Raw genomic sequence first — 15295 nt, forward strand, 5'->3', positions numbered from 1 at the left:
AAGAAACAGACTGAGCAGATACCTCCTGGTGAGGTGCTCCAGGTACTTTGGAATGGGAGGGAGATGGTTGATGGGACAGTCTCTGTATGGCTCTATGAACTTCTTCTTCTTCTGTAGAGCAATTTACTTTTAATAGTTTCTCTTTGCTGCATTGTCAAGCTGCTGCTGTTCTGCCTTGTTTAGTAAATGCACATGGTTTACTGAACAGTATTTGTACTGGGAAGAGCTGAAATGTCAGCATATGGTATTGACCAGAAATAGTCACTGGTGCAATGATGTACTGAGATACACACATACATTCTATATGTACCTTGTTACAAGATCAGTAATAATAAATATATCCTGTTCTGGCCACTAGGTGACAATGTTTCTTAATCAAGTCTTGTATTGAACAACTGCATGCACTTTAACTCAGGGATTTTCTGACTTTTGTTTGAGTCTAGGTATTATAAATAGGCAGAGCAGGGCACTGGGGGAGGAAGGTTTTGGGAATGAATGACGATAGCCTGCAATGCAAATGTGGGAGTTGTGTTGTTTATGAATGTTGGTTCTACCCTCTGCAAGGTTGGATAGTTATCAAGGCAGTACATATGAAATATTTTTCCCTGTCCATATGCAGACATAGTGCTAAAATGGTAGACAAAATAAAATGGCACCTCCTTTGTAAATAGCAAAATTTTGCCAGTGCATTGTAATGGATAGGAGGGCTGCCCTCACAGTGTCAGACACCTGCCCTTCCTGGGAACATACAGAGCAAATTCCTCCTAGCCTGGATGGTAAAGGAGTTTTCAGTTAAAGTATCTTAAGGAAGAACTTGAGCAAAATGTCACATCAAACAACACTGCACATTTTAGAGCAATGAGAGGTAAGAGAGACACAGTACTTGTGATAATTTTTAGGAACTACATTCCCAAACTGAGATTGGAGATGAGGGAAGCATTGAGGGACATAAGGATACAGAGTATGATTTCTGCACAGTCCTTTTAAGCAAAGCAGTGGAAAACCTGCACCATCATATCTAGTTCCTAAAATGGTCTGTCTGGGTAGTAGACCATATTAGTTTGGATTTAAAAAAAACCAAAGAAATGGAAGAAAATCAGTTCTCAGTAAACCATGCAATAACAAAATCAGTGGTCTCATAAAAGTGCTGTCAACTAGAGTAGTGACTATGGGACACTGGGTCCCTGTGCCAGCAGATACATGTGCTGCCTGTATTGACTGACTTAAAAAACCTGAAACAGACCACCCCAAAACAGAAAATCACCCCAAACCAAACAACTTCTCTCCCTTTCTCCCCCAAGCCCTGACAGCGTAACAGGGAAGAAGGTTGAAAATTCAAGGCAAGCAGAGCAATAGCACTGACACTCAGTGAGGGCAGAGATCTCAACTGCATTTCATGTGGTGTGTGTCTCAGAGGATATCAGAGGTAGATCAAGAGTCCAGAAAGAAACCTCTGAACTTTGAAGTGCCTCCATGTTACCAGGTGTCATCTCAGTAAAACAGAATATAGAGAAGAAAAAGCTGAGGGAACTTGTTCCATCTTTGGCAAGCTGTCACTAATATTTTCTCATAAGAGTATGCAGAAAAAAACCCAAACCAACCCCAAAATCCAAACCCAGCATACTAAGGCAATCCTGGTGAAAAAAGACAGATTTCAACTCAGGTGAAAATGTGGTGAGAGAGAGAAAAAAATAGCAGCTAGGTAGAAACTGAGCACTGCCACCCAGCATAAAGTTCAGAGAGGGACTACCACTTCTTTCTCATAAGCACAGTCTGACTTGAGTTGTTCAGAGAGATGCTAGATCTTCTGATGTGGCAAAATACACAGATAATATGCAAATACTTCAGTAGTTTTGCAAATATTGTGAGGTAGGAGGAATAGGATGGTCAGCAGTATTAAAAATGTTGTATTGCCCCTCTATAATTCAGTAGTAATCCTTCTCCTGGAATAACACTCTCTAAGAGAGCATTTTAATCCCCAGATATCAAAAAGCACTCCACAAGGGAGTCTGGTGCTGTTATCCATGATTTCTTATGGAGGAGCACAAGAGCTGCCAAGGAAGCTGGTGAAAGTTAGCTTGCTTGGCAGCCTTTCCGCTATTCACAAACTCCCTTGTCAGTGTGATGCCCACCAACTCATGCAAAGAAAGCACTAGAAAAGTAGCCAGAAAGAGTGACTAAGGAGACTGAAAATCTTTCTGCTGAAAGCAACTGAGAACACTGAGATTGTTTAACTCTAAGAATATTGAAAAAGTACATTGTAATTTTAAAAATATTTCTGTCAAATCACTCCATCCTGTGCATTCAGACGTGCCCTATTTTTTTCTCATGCACCTGAGATGGTCATTGAACAAGTAATAGGCACTTGAGGCTGCATGCAGTTTCATTGTTAACATTGTTTCTGAAGAACTAAAATTGGCACAAGTGAATTGATTGCTCTGAACTGGTCATCCACATTTCCAATAGATTAGTTCACCTGTGCCTAGCCAAAATAGGTTATTATGCTTTCTACTTAGACTTGCTCTTATTATACATTGTTGCATGGCCTTTACTTGTAAAACCTGGCACGACTGAAATAGAAAAATGGGCATTACAACTCAGCCAACTCATTAAAATATATATGAAGACTTAAGTGGAAGAATTCAAGAAGTGAGAGCAAAAGGTGAGGCTCAGTGTCACAAAACAAACTAAGCTCTTTCCTCTGCAAATAACCTTCCTCTAGGACAGAAATTGGATTGAGCATCTTAATGCAGAGCAGGCATTAATGAAATCACGCAACTACACATACACAAGCATAAATGCCTATCAGAAGAGGCTTGCTGCAAAAGGTTTTCCACCCAGAAAACTTTAATTAAAACAGTGATAAAATCCAGAGAATTTGCAAAGCTGTCATTGACTACTGCAACTGTGAAGTGACCCTACTCTGTTTTCAGTCTTCACTGCCAATTATATGCACACAATATCCTGTCCAGGGCATATTGCCAGTTCTGGCAGGAAGGAAAAGAGTCATCTTGTTTTAGACTTGACAAAGCATGGACAGATTATTTGTTCAATAAATGCAATCATTTTGGGGATGAATGTTCTGTGAATAGCTTGTTTCCTTTCCCACCTTCTCAGATTTATCTGTCAAACAAAATCCTAAAATAACACTCATTCTGTCACTTGTCAAGTAGCAGTTTACTATTACCATTCGGAAGTGTGTGCCTTTTAAAGGCATGTTTGGATCTTGTGGTCTGTTCTGATGGGATTGGTAATGCACTCAGCACGCCTTTCTGATGGAAGCACTCACAAAAAGTCAGAATTTGCCCTCTAATAAATACTCTCTCCTATTGACTTAAAATTTCCTTTTATGCCTCGCATTTACTCTAATAGACCCAGTTAAGAGTGAAATGAGGGGAAGCAAACAGAGAACAAATTATGCATAAATGTAGAAAAAAACCCAACTTAAGAATTCCAGTTAATAATTATGAAGCAAAAAATGCTTTATATTTTTTCCCCATGTCTAGAAGCCAGCAGCAGTGGGCAGTGCTTTTAAATTGTACCTCACAATTTAAGCTGTACAAGGATTTTCCACAGTACTGCACCACTTATGGCATAGGCAAAAAGGGGTCAGATGTAAACCCAGCACCACGACAAGCTCTCACCTGTCTGTGGAGACAGTTTTGAGCTCATTGAAGGGAAGGATGGGAGCAGACTGCTGCCTTCAGAAAGAGGATGCTGACGCAGATGACCTAGTGCAGGGTAATACAGTGGTTGCTATGACTCTTAGAGTCCCTCTAAGAGTGGATCACTGCTGTCCAATGGGCATTGCACCTTCCCCCCACTTTGCTGATCCCCTGGCCAAAGCATTAGCAAGGAGAATGATGGATCAGTGGCTTGGGTGTCAAGAAGCAGTGCAGCGGTCTCAACGTCCATCAGCATTTGCAAAATGCACCACACGCTTCCTACTGGCTTGTTCATGATGCCAGCATGTGACATCACTGCACTCAGGCTTCCATGCAGGGTGCTGAGGAGCGCTCACCTGGATCCAAAACTACCTGGCTGCTGTACCATGTACAACGCATACATCAGTGTCCTGTCTGCCACAAATGACAGCTGTGCTGCCTGTCACCTGTGAGAATTTCCAGGAGGGGACATACAGAGGCCTTATCTCAGCAAAAGGTGTTAGACCATGGCTCTTGGATATTCATGACCTCTGTCAAGATGAGTGACTCCAGGAAGACTTGGCCAAATGTAGTTAGGTTTTTGGGACTTTATCCTGTGAAGGCGAGGAGATTCAGAGGAACCCCATCTTCTGGATAAATGCTAATACCAATCACAAAAGTCTCCTTGGTTTTGGAAAAGCACATCAGAATTTGAAAGAAGCTGCACTGCCATACTTAAATTCAAAAGAAGAGAAAACACTAACTACAGAAGTGTTATCACTGAAGCCATTTTCCAAGGCATCAAAAACCCAAGAGTATCAAATATGAACATCTTTTGAGCTTTGTGTAAGGAAGTATCTGTAGACTCCTGCCAATGTAGACTGCCCTGCCAGAGCCCTAAAGCACCAGAGGCACAGGAAGCAAGCACATGGACTGGCCTTTTTTCTCTGCTGCCAGAAGGGAAATAGGGTGTCTGTGTGACAGAGAACTTGCTCTGCCACATCACAGCTCCCTGGATAGAATGAGTTATTGGTGTACATTAAACTAATAACTATAAATTGCTGTGGCTAGTGCTTGCAGAACTGTGACAGTAGACCTTTGAGGAGACAAGAAATTAGGACTTTCCTGATTTATGTATAACTAACAGATTTTTTCAAAAGTTATAATTTCCAAAAGGTATACCTACATCCATCAATTTTAACCAGATCTACACTACACTTGGAGTAGTGCTTCTGTTGGTTGTACATACTCTGCAAGAAAAGGAACTTAAGTTTTGAATCTCGAGGTAAGTTTCAAAACAGCAGCTATGACATGCAAAGCATTTGTAAGCTTGGCTGAAGGATCTGAAGAAATCAAACCCCAAAAGCCTAAAGGCTCAGGCACCTAGATATTTGCTCGAAGATGTGAGATCACTACCAGGAAGCAGCAGAGGAGAACATCTCTGCTGGTTGATTGATGGAAGAAGTATGAACTACCAGTGGGATGCAGAGGCAGTAATGGGAGGGATCAGTAGAGTTGATAGAGTGCAAATATGAATGTGAATAGGGATGGCAAGACCCTGCTTGGATGCTGTATTCAGTCCTGGCTATAAGGCTGAGATAAAAAATTACCCCCAGCCCCCCAATCAACCAACCAACAAAATAAAATTCCCTCAATTGCTAAATATAGGAATACAGAGATAGACCTTAAGGTATGATTATTCCTTCAGGAACATAGATTGACCATAGGATGTCATTCACAAGCAAAAAATTTATTTCAATTAAAAGAAATGACCAAAGATGGTATAAAGTTGTTGCAATCACTTCAGCTAAGAATTTAGGTGAAGGCTCCTATCCAACAGAGGAACAAAATCAGGAACATGCTTTCAATTGGAAGACTGATAACACCAAAAAAAAAAACCAAAAAACCCAGCCAGTTACATGAGGGAGCATAATAGCTGTGTAAATGAGATTATACATCGTCTCTCTAGGGGACTGGCCTTGGTGACCTAAGATGTTCTTTCTAGTCTTAAGTGCAACTGCTTAATTCTTTAGCTGATGGTGCAGACATTTCCCAGCCATTCACGAGGGGATACGCAGATGTGAACAGAGTGGGCATAAATTGGAATACCTCTGATTTACCTTACAACCACTCTCCTAAGATAGAAGCCATATATATTTCTACTAGAATCCCTGTTTTTGTTCTAAGCACAACTTTCCCTAGTTTCTATAGATAAAAATTAGGAAGTCTCATGTAAACATATTAAAATACTTAGTGTTTAACATTTTAACTTCCACAGGCCTTGGTCAAATGTAAGCAGAAGCCTACTAATAACTTAACTGAAATATGTAATAAGTTAAGAATTTTAAAAAAATCTGTTAGGCCAATCATTTAAAAATATAAAAATTTTTCTATGTCTTCTAAACCTGCTGTTTAGAGGAACAGATTTAATAAAAATTAAATTTTCTTCTATTTTTCTGCGAGGTTCTATGGTTGAAATTTTTTATTACCTAGCATGCTTGCACTCTGAAATTTCAAAAACTTTCTTTCTGTTAAGCAGTAAGTCTGCCTAAAACAGATAATATTAAAAATAAAATAAAAACAACAAAATTACAGTGATATCAGAGTGCATTTATACTGAGTACCATTTTCAAATCCCTGTTATACACTTACAGGAGCTGTCTTCTAGCGGAATTAGAAGAAACACTTGGTATTGTAATTGCTAACACAGCATAAGGTTCTAGTACTTAGATCTTTCTCAGAGCCTACTTGAAGAAGTCAACTTCTGTATGCATCCATCATTTAAAGCATCAACACTACAAAAAATTAAAGTTAAGAACCACAAAACATATTTTATATCTCTCCAGAAGATAATTGTAGGATGCCAACTGACTGTCAACAACCACAACTCTGAAAATCAGGGAACATTTATTCAGTGCTACTGAAACACAAGAAAACACGGAATTATCATGTACTTCTGGTAAGGTACTTCTTTTATCTTCCTATGTATTAAGCTTAATGAACATTAGTTGAAAGTTTAAAGGCTTGAATATTTATTTTTCCTCAAGATTTCTGCATAGATTATAAATCTCTTTTTAACAAAAGCAAGATGTACTTCTCTGATGTTGCAATTGCTGAAAAAAAGTTACATTTTCTACCATCCTGTTCCATTAGGGATAAAATAAATCACTTTGAATTTGATAACAACATCTATTTAAGAGTTTCCTTTCACACCCAAGCCAAATACCTACCTAAAGCCAACAGGTAGAAACCTATGATAGTCTCTCCTTGCTCTGTTACAGCTGCCTCTCTGGTCAGAAAACTGATGTTGTTGTTCCTCCAGGGTGCCTGTGCAGAAAACTGGACAGACATTTTCAGTGGAGTTTCTGATGCAGAAATCACCCTTCCCCAGAATGTCTTGATGAATAAAATGGCTCCAGCCTTTTCCTCAGTTTCTGCTTGCTGTATGCAAGGAGCTCTCAATAAGACTAATGATCTAAAGAAGGAAATCTCAAGGGACAGGAGCTTTACAGCCTTCTGACCTATTCTCCTTCACTAATCCTATCTATTAATACAGCCTGTGAACCTGTGGCCAGCAAAAGACAGAAGACTTCCTTGTATCCTCATTACTATGTGCAAAAACCTCTAAGGAAGAGTGTGTATCTGACAAGAGACAACTTCCTTTAAAATAAGGTGACACCACGAAACCTACAGGCTCACAGGCACACCCACACCATACTGATACGTTGCTTACATAGCTGTACTTTCATCTTTTTTTCCTCACTGAAGATGAGTGGAATTTTAGTTCAATTGAAATTCAGGGAAAACCTCACACAAATTAAAAAATGGCACAGCGAAAACAAAACAAAACAGGGAGGTGTGACCACCTGAGAATGTGACTTTAACATAGCAGAAAAAATAATCTATTAACTTACTTTACCAGCAGGATAATTGTTAATTTAAAATGAAGGGAAGGTAATTTCCAGTACAGGTTGAAAAAAAAATGTGAGTACTTTGGATCATATTTTTAGACTGCTAAGGACTGTCCAATCTTAGAGTAAGATCCAAGCACAATGTGGGATTTTTCCCATACTGTTGAAAAATTAGGTTTTGTTTTGTTGAAGTGCATGGGATTTGAGTCAGCCGGGAATACTTTTAGTCTTTTCTAAGGTATCAATGATTGCAGTTTAGATACGGCCACTCTTAACAATCAGGTTGTAGCCATAACTAAAAAACTTGAGTCTAAATTAATTCATTTGGAGCAGCAGAGTGGTTAAGCATCATTTTTGGTGATTGTTTTCCCCCCACCCCAGTCTTCACACACACTGGGAGCGATTAATACCTTGATCGGCTTGCAGTTGTCTCCTTCCTCCTTCTGGTGGCATCCTCCAGCCAAGAGAGGCTTGGCAAGCTGCTGTGCTTGGGCGGGTCTGCAGGTGACCCTGCTTCCGTCCAAACGAGAGAAAGGCTCCCTCTGCAGATTACAGGAGCCTGCTTTCATGTCTCTCAGTGCTTCGGTGGTGACCAGTTTAGTGGCTTCACAGAGATTATCCCCGAGTACCTTCACTATCTTCACAAAGGGCTTTGGAAGGATTAGAACAGCTTGTGCTATGGGCAGTTCTATAAAAGGACAAGAAAACTAAATGTCGCGGTAGAACTGGACAAATTGCTGTGTTTGACACAGCTGCGACGGTGGGAAGGCACGTGAAAAATGGACTTGGCTGTAAAAGGACCCTAAAGCACCCCTTTCCTGTAGGCCGGGTCCGCAGGACGCGCCTTGGGGCACAGCGGCCCCTCCTGCGCTGCAGGCTCAGCCGTGCCTCCCTGTCCCCGCCGTGGCCTGGCCCCGCAGCGACAGCAGGGCCAGGCACCCACCGGCTCCGGAGCCCGGGCCAAGCCGGGAAAAGGGGGCTCAGCAGCGAGCCCTGGCTGGGAGCAGCCACACGGCATCTCGGTCCTGCCGCGACCCGCGCTCCACAGAGCTCCGGGGGAGCGCGGACCCGGCCCCAGCCGGCCCCCGCCAGCTGCATCCCACGGCCGCCCCGAGAGCGCCGCTCCGGGCTGCACCTGAGCGCTCGGTAAATGAGCGAGGAAACGCCCTGGAGCCGCTGATGTCTCAGGACACCTGACTAAAGGCAGTGATGAAATGACCGCATTAGGACACAACAGGGCAATAAAGCCCATTTTACAAATGTACCAAACCAACCAGTGGTCTCTGAGGCAGCAGGCAAAGCCAATTTAGAGCAGATATAAGCCAGAAGTGTCTTCTACTTGGGCTGCTAAAATGTTCAACAGCCTTTGAATCCTCCCTATTTGCCTCTCTAAGTGCTTTTAAAGTGACATATATACCAGCACAAAAAGGCAAATACCACAGCAGCATGGACTGGCCTGGCATACTCAGTCTGGTTATGTTACAATCCAATATACTGTTTCCAATACAGAAAACTCCTAAAAATTAAAATTTGTGTGTGACAGAAATCATATGATGAATATTCCCAAGCAGCACCTGTTTTCCCTGAGGAGCACAGCGATTTGGGCAGTTGCCAAAGAAATGATTATGTCAGAAAGCTGGTGTAAGTTCTCACAGCACTATTTTTTCACAATACCTGTTACACATGGGTTAAAGGAAAGGACCATAGAAGGAGGAGGCAAAAGGAAAACTTTTCAGAAGGAATGGATTAAAATAAACCACAAGCAGATAGAAAATTAGTTGTGTGGAGTGAAAGTACAGTTTTGTCTCTGTAAGGCATAAAATTTTCTGAAATTTTATAGAAATATAATTGAGGGATTTCAAGGCAAATCCAATGGTATATTAGTTTGAACTTGTCTACATAGATTCTTTTTGATGAATTATTTTCATTTTTACTTCATATTTTTAATTAGAATATTTCCTACAAAATGAAAAAAAACTGTTACTATCCAATAAGACATCACTTAGTCTTGCAATGAACAGTCACACAATGATGAGTTATGCCTATGGATTTCATCAATGTAGCCAGAAAATGTATTTTATATCACTTACAGAAGATCTTTCCAAATCCATATCACGTGTTTTTTCCCTGGTTCCAATAAAATACAGTTGTTGAAAGTATTTGCACACATTCTTTTCTAATGCACATTGAATGAAAAGGAAAAAAATCCTGAGATGTAAGAAGTAACAAGTAATGCTTCAAACTTGTTGATGGACAAATGGGAACGACTGCCTGCTGCAAGCCATTTGGAATTGCTTACCTGTAAGAACCAGATTTGAATCTGATCTTTTGTTGCTAATGTCCACTTTGTAGAACAAAATCACATCTGAAATATTTAAACTGAAGAGTGATCATAATGCGAAACATGCTTGACCACTTATATTTCAAAACATGCCTGTTTAACTCTGGATGTTAGCTCTTGCTGTGACATTTTAGCATGAAAACAATTGCACTCTATGCATTCTCTAGTTAAATGCCTAAACTACATTTTTTGCCTGTGTTTGGTTATTTGTCAAACCCAGTTAAAGAAAGTGGTTGCATCGCATAATGGATATATTGTAAAATCCATACTTCTGCCATGATTTCTATGGACTTTACCCTATTCAGTTTCATACATTATTCTTCATCTCGTCAATCCTGAATGCTAATTTTTCTCTGGGGGGTTGTGTTCTATAGGTTGTGACTGATGTTGAAAACAAGATGACAGAAAAAATGCTTGGTCAGTGCTTATTACTGCAATGTACAGTTTGAAATGAACTATTTCTCAAGGAACACTCTTTAGATTGATGCTAATACAAAGACAGGCTACCTTGCTTCTTCAGATAGATACTACTTTCATGTTGAAAGATGATTGAAGAGAATGGAAAAGTCTTTGCGCAATTTAGGTGGTTGAAGCTTCTTGTTATTTAAACTCCCAGCTCTAAACTGAACTTATACTGAATAGGTTAGGTGATAGTAAAGGAAATTAAAACCTTTTGGGCAGCGGAATCAGTTTGTGAGAAGTCTCAAGTGAAGTGTGGCAAGTCCTGCTTCTGAGGTGATAGAGGGTTTCCTAATAAGAGGTGGGGCCATTCTTGGCAACCACTGATAGAGTGGCTAAAAGGCAGGAGCCTTTCTGTGGCACAAAGAAATACAAGATTTGAGCTCTTTTCTTTCTAACCTGTCTTCATGAGTTGCACTGATTTTTTTTTTTTTTTTATTATTATTAAAATAATGTTACTGTAGCTCCTGCTACAGTAAAACTTGGCTTTTTGGTATTAAAAGCCTTCCAGTCATCCTTGGTGAGCTCATTACAGTAGCAGGTTTAAACAAACCCACTTCAAAAGAGCAGCTGGCTGGTGTTCTGTCACTGGGGTGCTTTTACTCTCTGTGTTGCAGCAGTGCTTCACTGCTCCAGTTCAGAGGGGAGACCAGTGAGAGCATTGATTTTCCCCAAATATGGGCTTGCATCATATGCCTGCAATTTCAAAATGGTACATGTTTTGAGACATGAAACCTGTTCTTTAATTTCTTAGGTGTTGGTTCAAAAAGGCAGAATGTATAAGGGTTTTTCTGCTTACCAAGCTCTGGAATACACTAACAGGGGCAGGTTCACTAAATGATCTGTGACTGACTAATATGAAGAAATCACTCTCTGCAGAAAAGGCAGAAAAAACCTTCCAGCATTTCATGTATCATCAGGACTTTACTGTCAGAAGAAATTTAAAGTTGCATTCTAGGAGCTAAGCAAGCTATTGCAAATTCAGCTATTGCAAATTAGGGAATTGGACAGGGGAAGAAACAGAGAAGCATAAAGCCTTTCAAAAGTATTTCATTTATGACAAAAGAAAATAAATAAAGAACACTAACATGGGAAAAAGTCTCCATAACTATTCAATACAATGCATACTTTCTAGCACCTATAATTCTCTCTGGTGTTATACTTACCTTTCCACTCTTTCTCTCAAGTCTTCAGGCAGTTGCCTTCAGTCAGGGGAGGAAATGGTGACAGGGAGCATCAATTTTCCATTTTTTTTTTCTGAAAGGAACACGATGGCAGTGCCCAAGCAACATGATGCTGCAATTGCTGATTTCTTCCTTCTCATTCTAAAGTCTGCTCGGGGCTTCTTTTGGTAGATTTTCTTTCTTACTTTACAGCTTCTTCTTTTTATTTGGTCTGCAACTCCACATTATGTCTGAATGACCTGTATAAAAAATATCTTACATATGTTGTATACCTCTTTTCTGTTTCCTCTGCTACCTATAAACCAGTTTTACCTGTGTCAAAGGTTTACCTTTAATTGTTTGCTGCTGAGCTGTCCATAGCTCTTAACTGACATTCCCGTGTCCTCTTCTCTTATCCTTTTCATGTCTGCACTCCTCTCCCCTGCATCTTGGGTTGCCACAGGCAGCTCTCAATCACTGGGTCTGGCCTTTTTTCTTTTACACTACAATATTAAGATGATGGAATAAATATTTCTCTTTACACAAAATAATTACTCACTATTCTTGTCTGTACAAAAATTGTGGTTATATCCCATGATCAAATCAGGAAATAGCCACCTGATATTTAAGTTAAACTTCTGTCACAGCAGCTACAATAAAGTTCCAGGCAGGCTAAGGCAATTTGAGGCAAAGCAAGCCTGACATGCCTTAATACTCCAGTGCCAGTGCATAGGCTGTGGTAGATCACTAGCAAGAGCAATAACTGTATTTGTGTGCCTACTGGTTACACAGATCAGGCAGTGGCTGGACAGAGCTGCACTGGCTTCACTAAAGTTTTGGCAATCACATAAAATTATAGAAAAAAGCAAGCGTCCTGCTTAACTCCATCTGTTCTTGTGCTGTGTCAAATTATGCACAGGTTGATTCTGACCACTTTGAAGTGTAGGTTTCCTTTTGGATGATACTTTTTGATTGCTTTTGATGACACTGAGCATTCTCCGCTCCAACATCCAAGCTAGCAAAACAACACAGACTTTTATTTTAACATGTTCATATGAGATTGCTTGCAGGCAGCATCAAATAGAGCAAAACCCAGGGCACTGTGCTTTCATTGTGTCGCCTGTCCCATCATGTCCAAGAACAGCCTGTGAGGTTTCTGTCTTCATTATTATTATTTGTGTTTGCCTTGCATAAAACATCCAGAATTTTCAGGATAGTAAGGTTTACACCCTGAAACTTCCCATTTAAACCTCAGGTATGTTATCTTCCTAGAACTTGCATTCAAAGTGATGAGCTTTCCAAGGACTTAACCACAATTAGAATTTAATCCTGGATTAAGAGAATACGCAACAGGAGGAAATTACTGAAAATATAAATAATCTTAACCTGGTGTTATGCTTCTGTCAGCCAAATCCTCTTCAATGTTTCCAGGTGCCAGTTGCTATTACAAACTACATCCTGTAGACTCATATGAAATGTTTAATATTTGCTTTCTAGCAGGTGTGGGAGCAGGTAATAGGAGTGGCTCATAACAGTGAGCAGTTTAGGAAACTGCTGCATCAGAGGAGTCCTAGACATGCTAGATTTTTCTCTTTATGTACTCTTACCCTTTATGGACTTCCGTTAAGTTTCTGTTGAAAATCAGAAAGAATGCATCCTCCTAGAATCCTAAAAAAGAAAAATGTTTTTCTTCTGATACCTAGTTCATGCTCCTGAGCATCTCACACAGTCACAGAGATAATGGACATTTCCAGAATACTGAGAATGTCATTCACACAAAGAAGATTAGAGCTCGGAAAGCATCTAACCTATTAGGAGGTCACTTGAAAACAGTACAAGTGTTTAGAGAATCGCTTCCAAGCTATATAACAATACACAATCAATTTAAGAGTATAAAGTTTTATTGACATCAAGACACTTTTCCTCACTTCCTATGTTGTTGCTTAATGTTAAATATTACCCTTTTATTTCTTCTCTTATTCTGGGCTTTGATCCATACATTAAAATATCAGTGCTAAGTCTTTATGTCCGAGCTCCCAAGAAAGAGGAAAATAAAAATTTCCTTTCCTTTATATGATTTAGTTTACTTCAGCCTAGTACTTTTCCATACATCAAAAAAATATGAAAAAGACCCAAACATTGTATTTATATTTACACAATGGTAAAGGTCCCTTGTTGAACAGGATAAATGTCTCTAAGTCTAACATCTACACTTTGGAAAGTAAGTGGGCCATTGTTCTTGGACAAACCACTTTAGCTTTTCTTCCAAACTTTGGGGAAGAAGTCAGGAGTGCAATTTCTAGAAAAGCAAACTGAGGTTAGGATTGCCACTATGTACCTACTGGTTCTTTTGTGTGACTGCCAAATGAATTCTGCATAAATCCCAGGTATGTGGGGCACATATCACAAGTTTTATCACAAGCATTATTTCTTCACACAAACAGTTTTAACAGAAGCATCATTAAGCCACAGAATACAAGTGTTTTGTGAAGGGACTCCATTCTGCCTCAGAATTTAATTTGGCATTTTATAGCAGACAGATTTCTGCCAATAAACTGTGTATAGACAATATTTTATAACCAAATTGTACACACTATATTAGAGAGGAAGGAGCTACACATCTTTACAAGCAGTGGGATTTTATAGAAGAAACTTTGACTCCATTAAGCTTTTATTTACTAATGACAAGACTCATGCTCATTTGCAACAACACTGGTGAAAGAAAGTGAAAAATATCACAAACTCTGTATATTTTGTAATGCCAGAAAGCTCTGTCAAATTTCAAGGCTTTAGCTTCCCTAAGAATATTTTAGAAACATGATAAATATATTATAGGTTACCCTATAGATGAAAAAAAATCAGTTGGTGATTTCAAAACAGTGCACCTCAGGGGCAGAGCAGGAGAGGCAGCACTGCTGCTCCACTGACTTTCTATCACCTGAGCACCAGCATCAGCTGGGATTCAGCCCCAGCACCTGCAAGGAACAGCTTGTGCCTCTTGAACTCCCCGTGCAAGAGCTTCAGGTTTTACATTGAAGGTGGATACAGCCTGCATGCAGTCACACAGGTTTGCCAAAGAATGCAGGTGATGGGATGACAAGAGCACAGGCAGATGCCTGGGTCTGTTGCAGCAATTCAGCCATCTCTCCCCGCGTCACCACTGCCCACCCCACTTTCTCCTCCTGGGCTTTTGTGTCGAGAAAGGCTGATTCCCTTTACAGTCCCTTCTATAAGGATTTAACGGAGCTGAAGTACTCATTTATTTTCTTTCCTATTCAAACCCCAGGACCTGTACAAAATCAGAATATATTATTTCAATTCATTGGGTTTATTTGAAGCTGACTGCTTTCCCGCAGCATTTCCTAGAGAAAAAAACCCAGGTGTGCCATGACTCTATCAGCTTCCTTCTCCCTGCAAATTTGAAGCAATGTCCCAGTCTCAACACCTGCAATAGAGAAGTAGTTTCAGATGTAAGGATTATAAGAGGTTTCCGGTAGGGCTTTCTCAGCCTATAATAATGCCAAGTGAGAATTACTAATAAACTTTCCTAGCCTCTTCTCTTAAAAGAACATTTTAAAAGGGCAATAGTGGTTATTTGTCTGTCTTCACAACATGGCTGGGATCAACAGTCTTACAGAAGACAGATACCATCACCTCAGCAGTCTTCAAGATGCCATGGTGGTACAGACAGGCTATAGATGTCAGCCTTCCTCATGGGAAATATTGATACAAGACATACATAAAGACAAAAAATTTATTTTGTTTTTTGTTAAACTT

The 15295-nt window shown here is 40.0% G+C and overlaps 1 protein-coding gene and 1 long non-coding RNA gene across 2 annotated transcripts in view; both read right to left on the reverse strand.

Moving 5' to 3' along the window:
• The window catches only part of LOC137471203 (visual pigment-like receptor peropsin), a 28722-nt gene extending 21255 nt beyond the window's left edge, over window positions 1-7467 (reverse strand). Inside the window, exon 1 of the mRNA XM_068185330.1 lies at window positions 6875-7467. Within this exon, the coding sequence (XP_068041431.1) occupies window positions 6875-6995 (121 nt within the window). The 5' untranslated portion in view covers window positions 6996-7467. The remainder of the gene's footprint in view (window positions 1-6874) is intronic.
• A 2710-nt stretch (window positions 7468-10177) lies between these two features.
• On the reverse strand, window positions 10178-11594 carry LOC137471205 (uncharacterized). The gene is made up of 2 exons (XR_010997459.1): window positions 11155-11594; window positions 10178-11051 (listed from the first exon to the last, which is right to left on the reverse strand). It is a non-coding gene; the product is annotated as an uncharacterized lncRNA (long non-coding RNA).
• Between the last annotated feature and the right edge of the window lie 3701 nt (window positions 11595-15295).

This window comes from Anomalospiza imberbis, chromosome 3 (genome assembly GCF_031753505.1).
Source record: "Anomalospiza imberbis isolate Cuckoo-Finch-1a 21T00152 chromosome 3, ASM3175350v1, whole genome shotgun sequence".
Classification (NCBI taxonomy): domain Eukaryota; kingdom Metazoa; phylum Chordata; class Aves; order Passeriformes; family Viduidae; genus Anomalospiza; species Anomalospiza imberbis.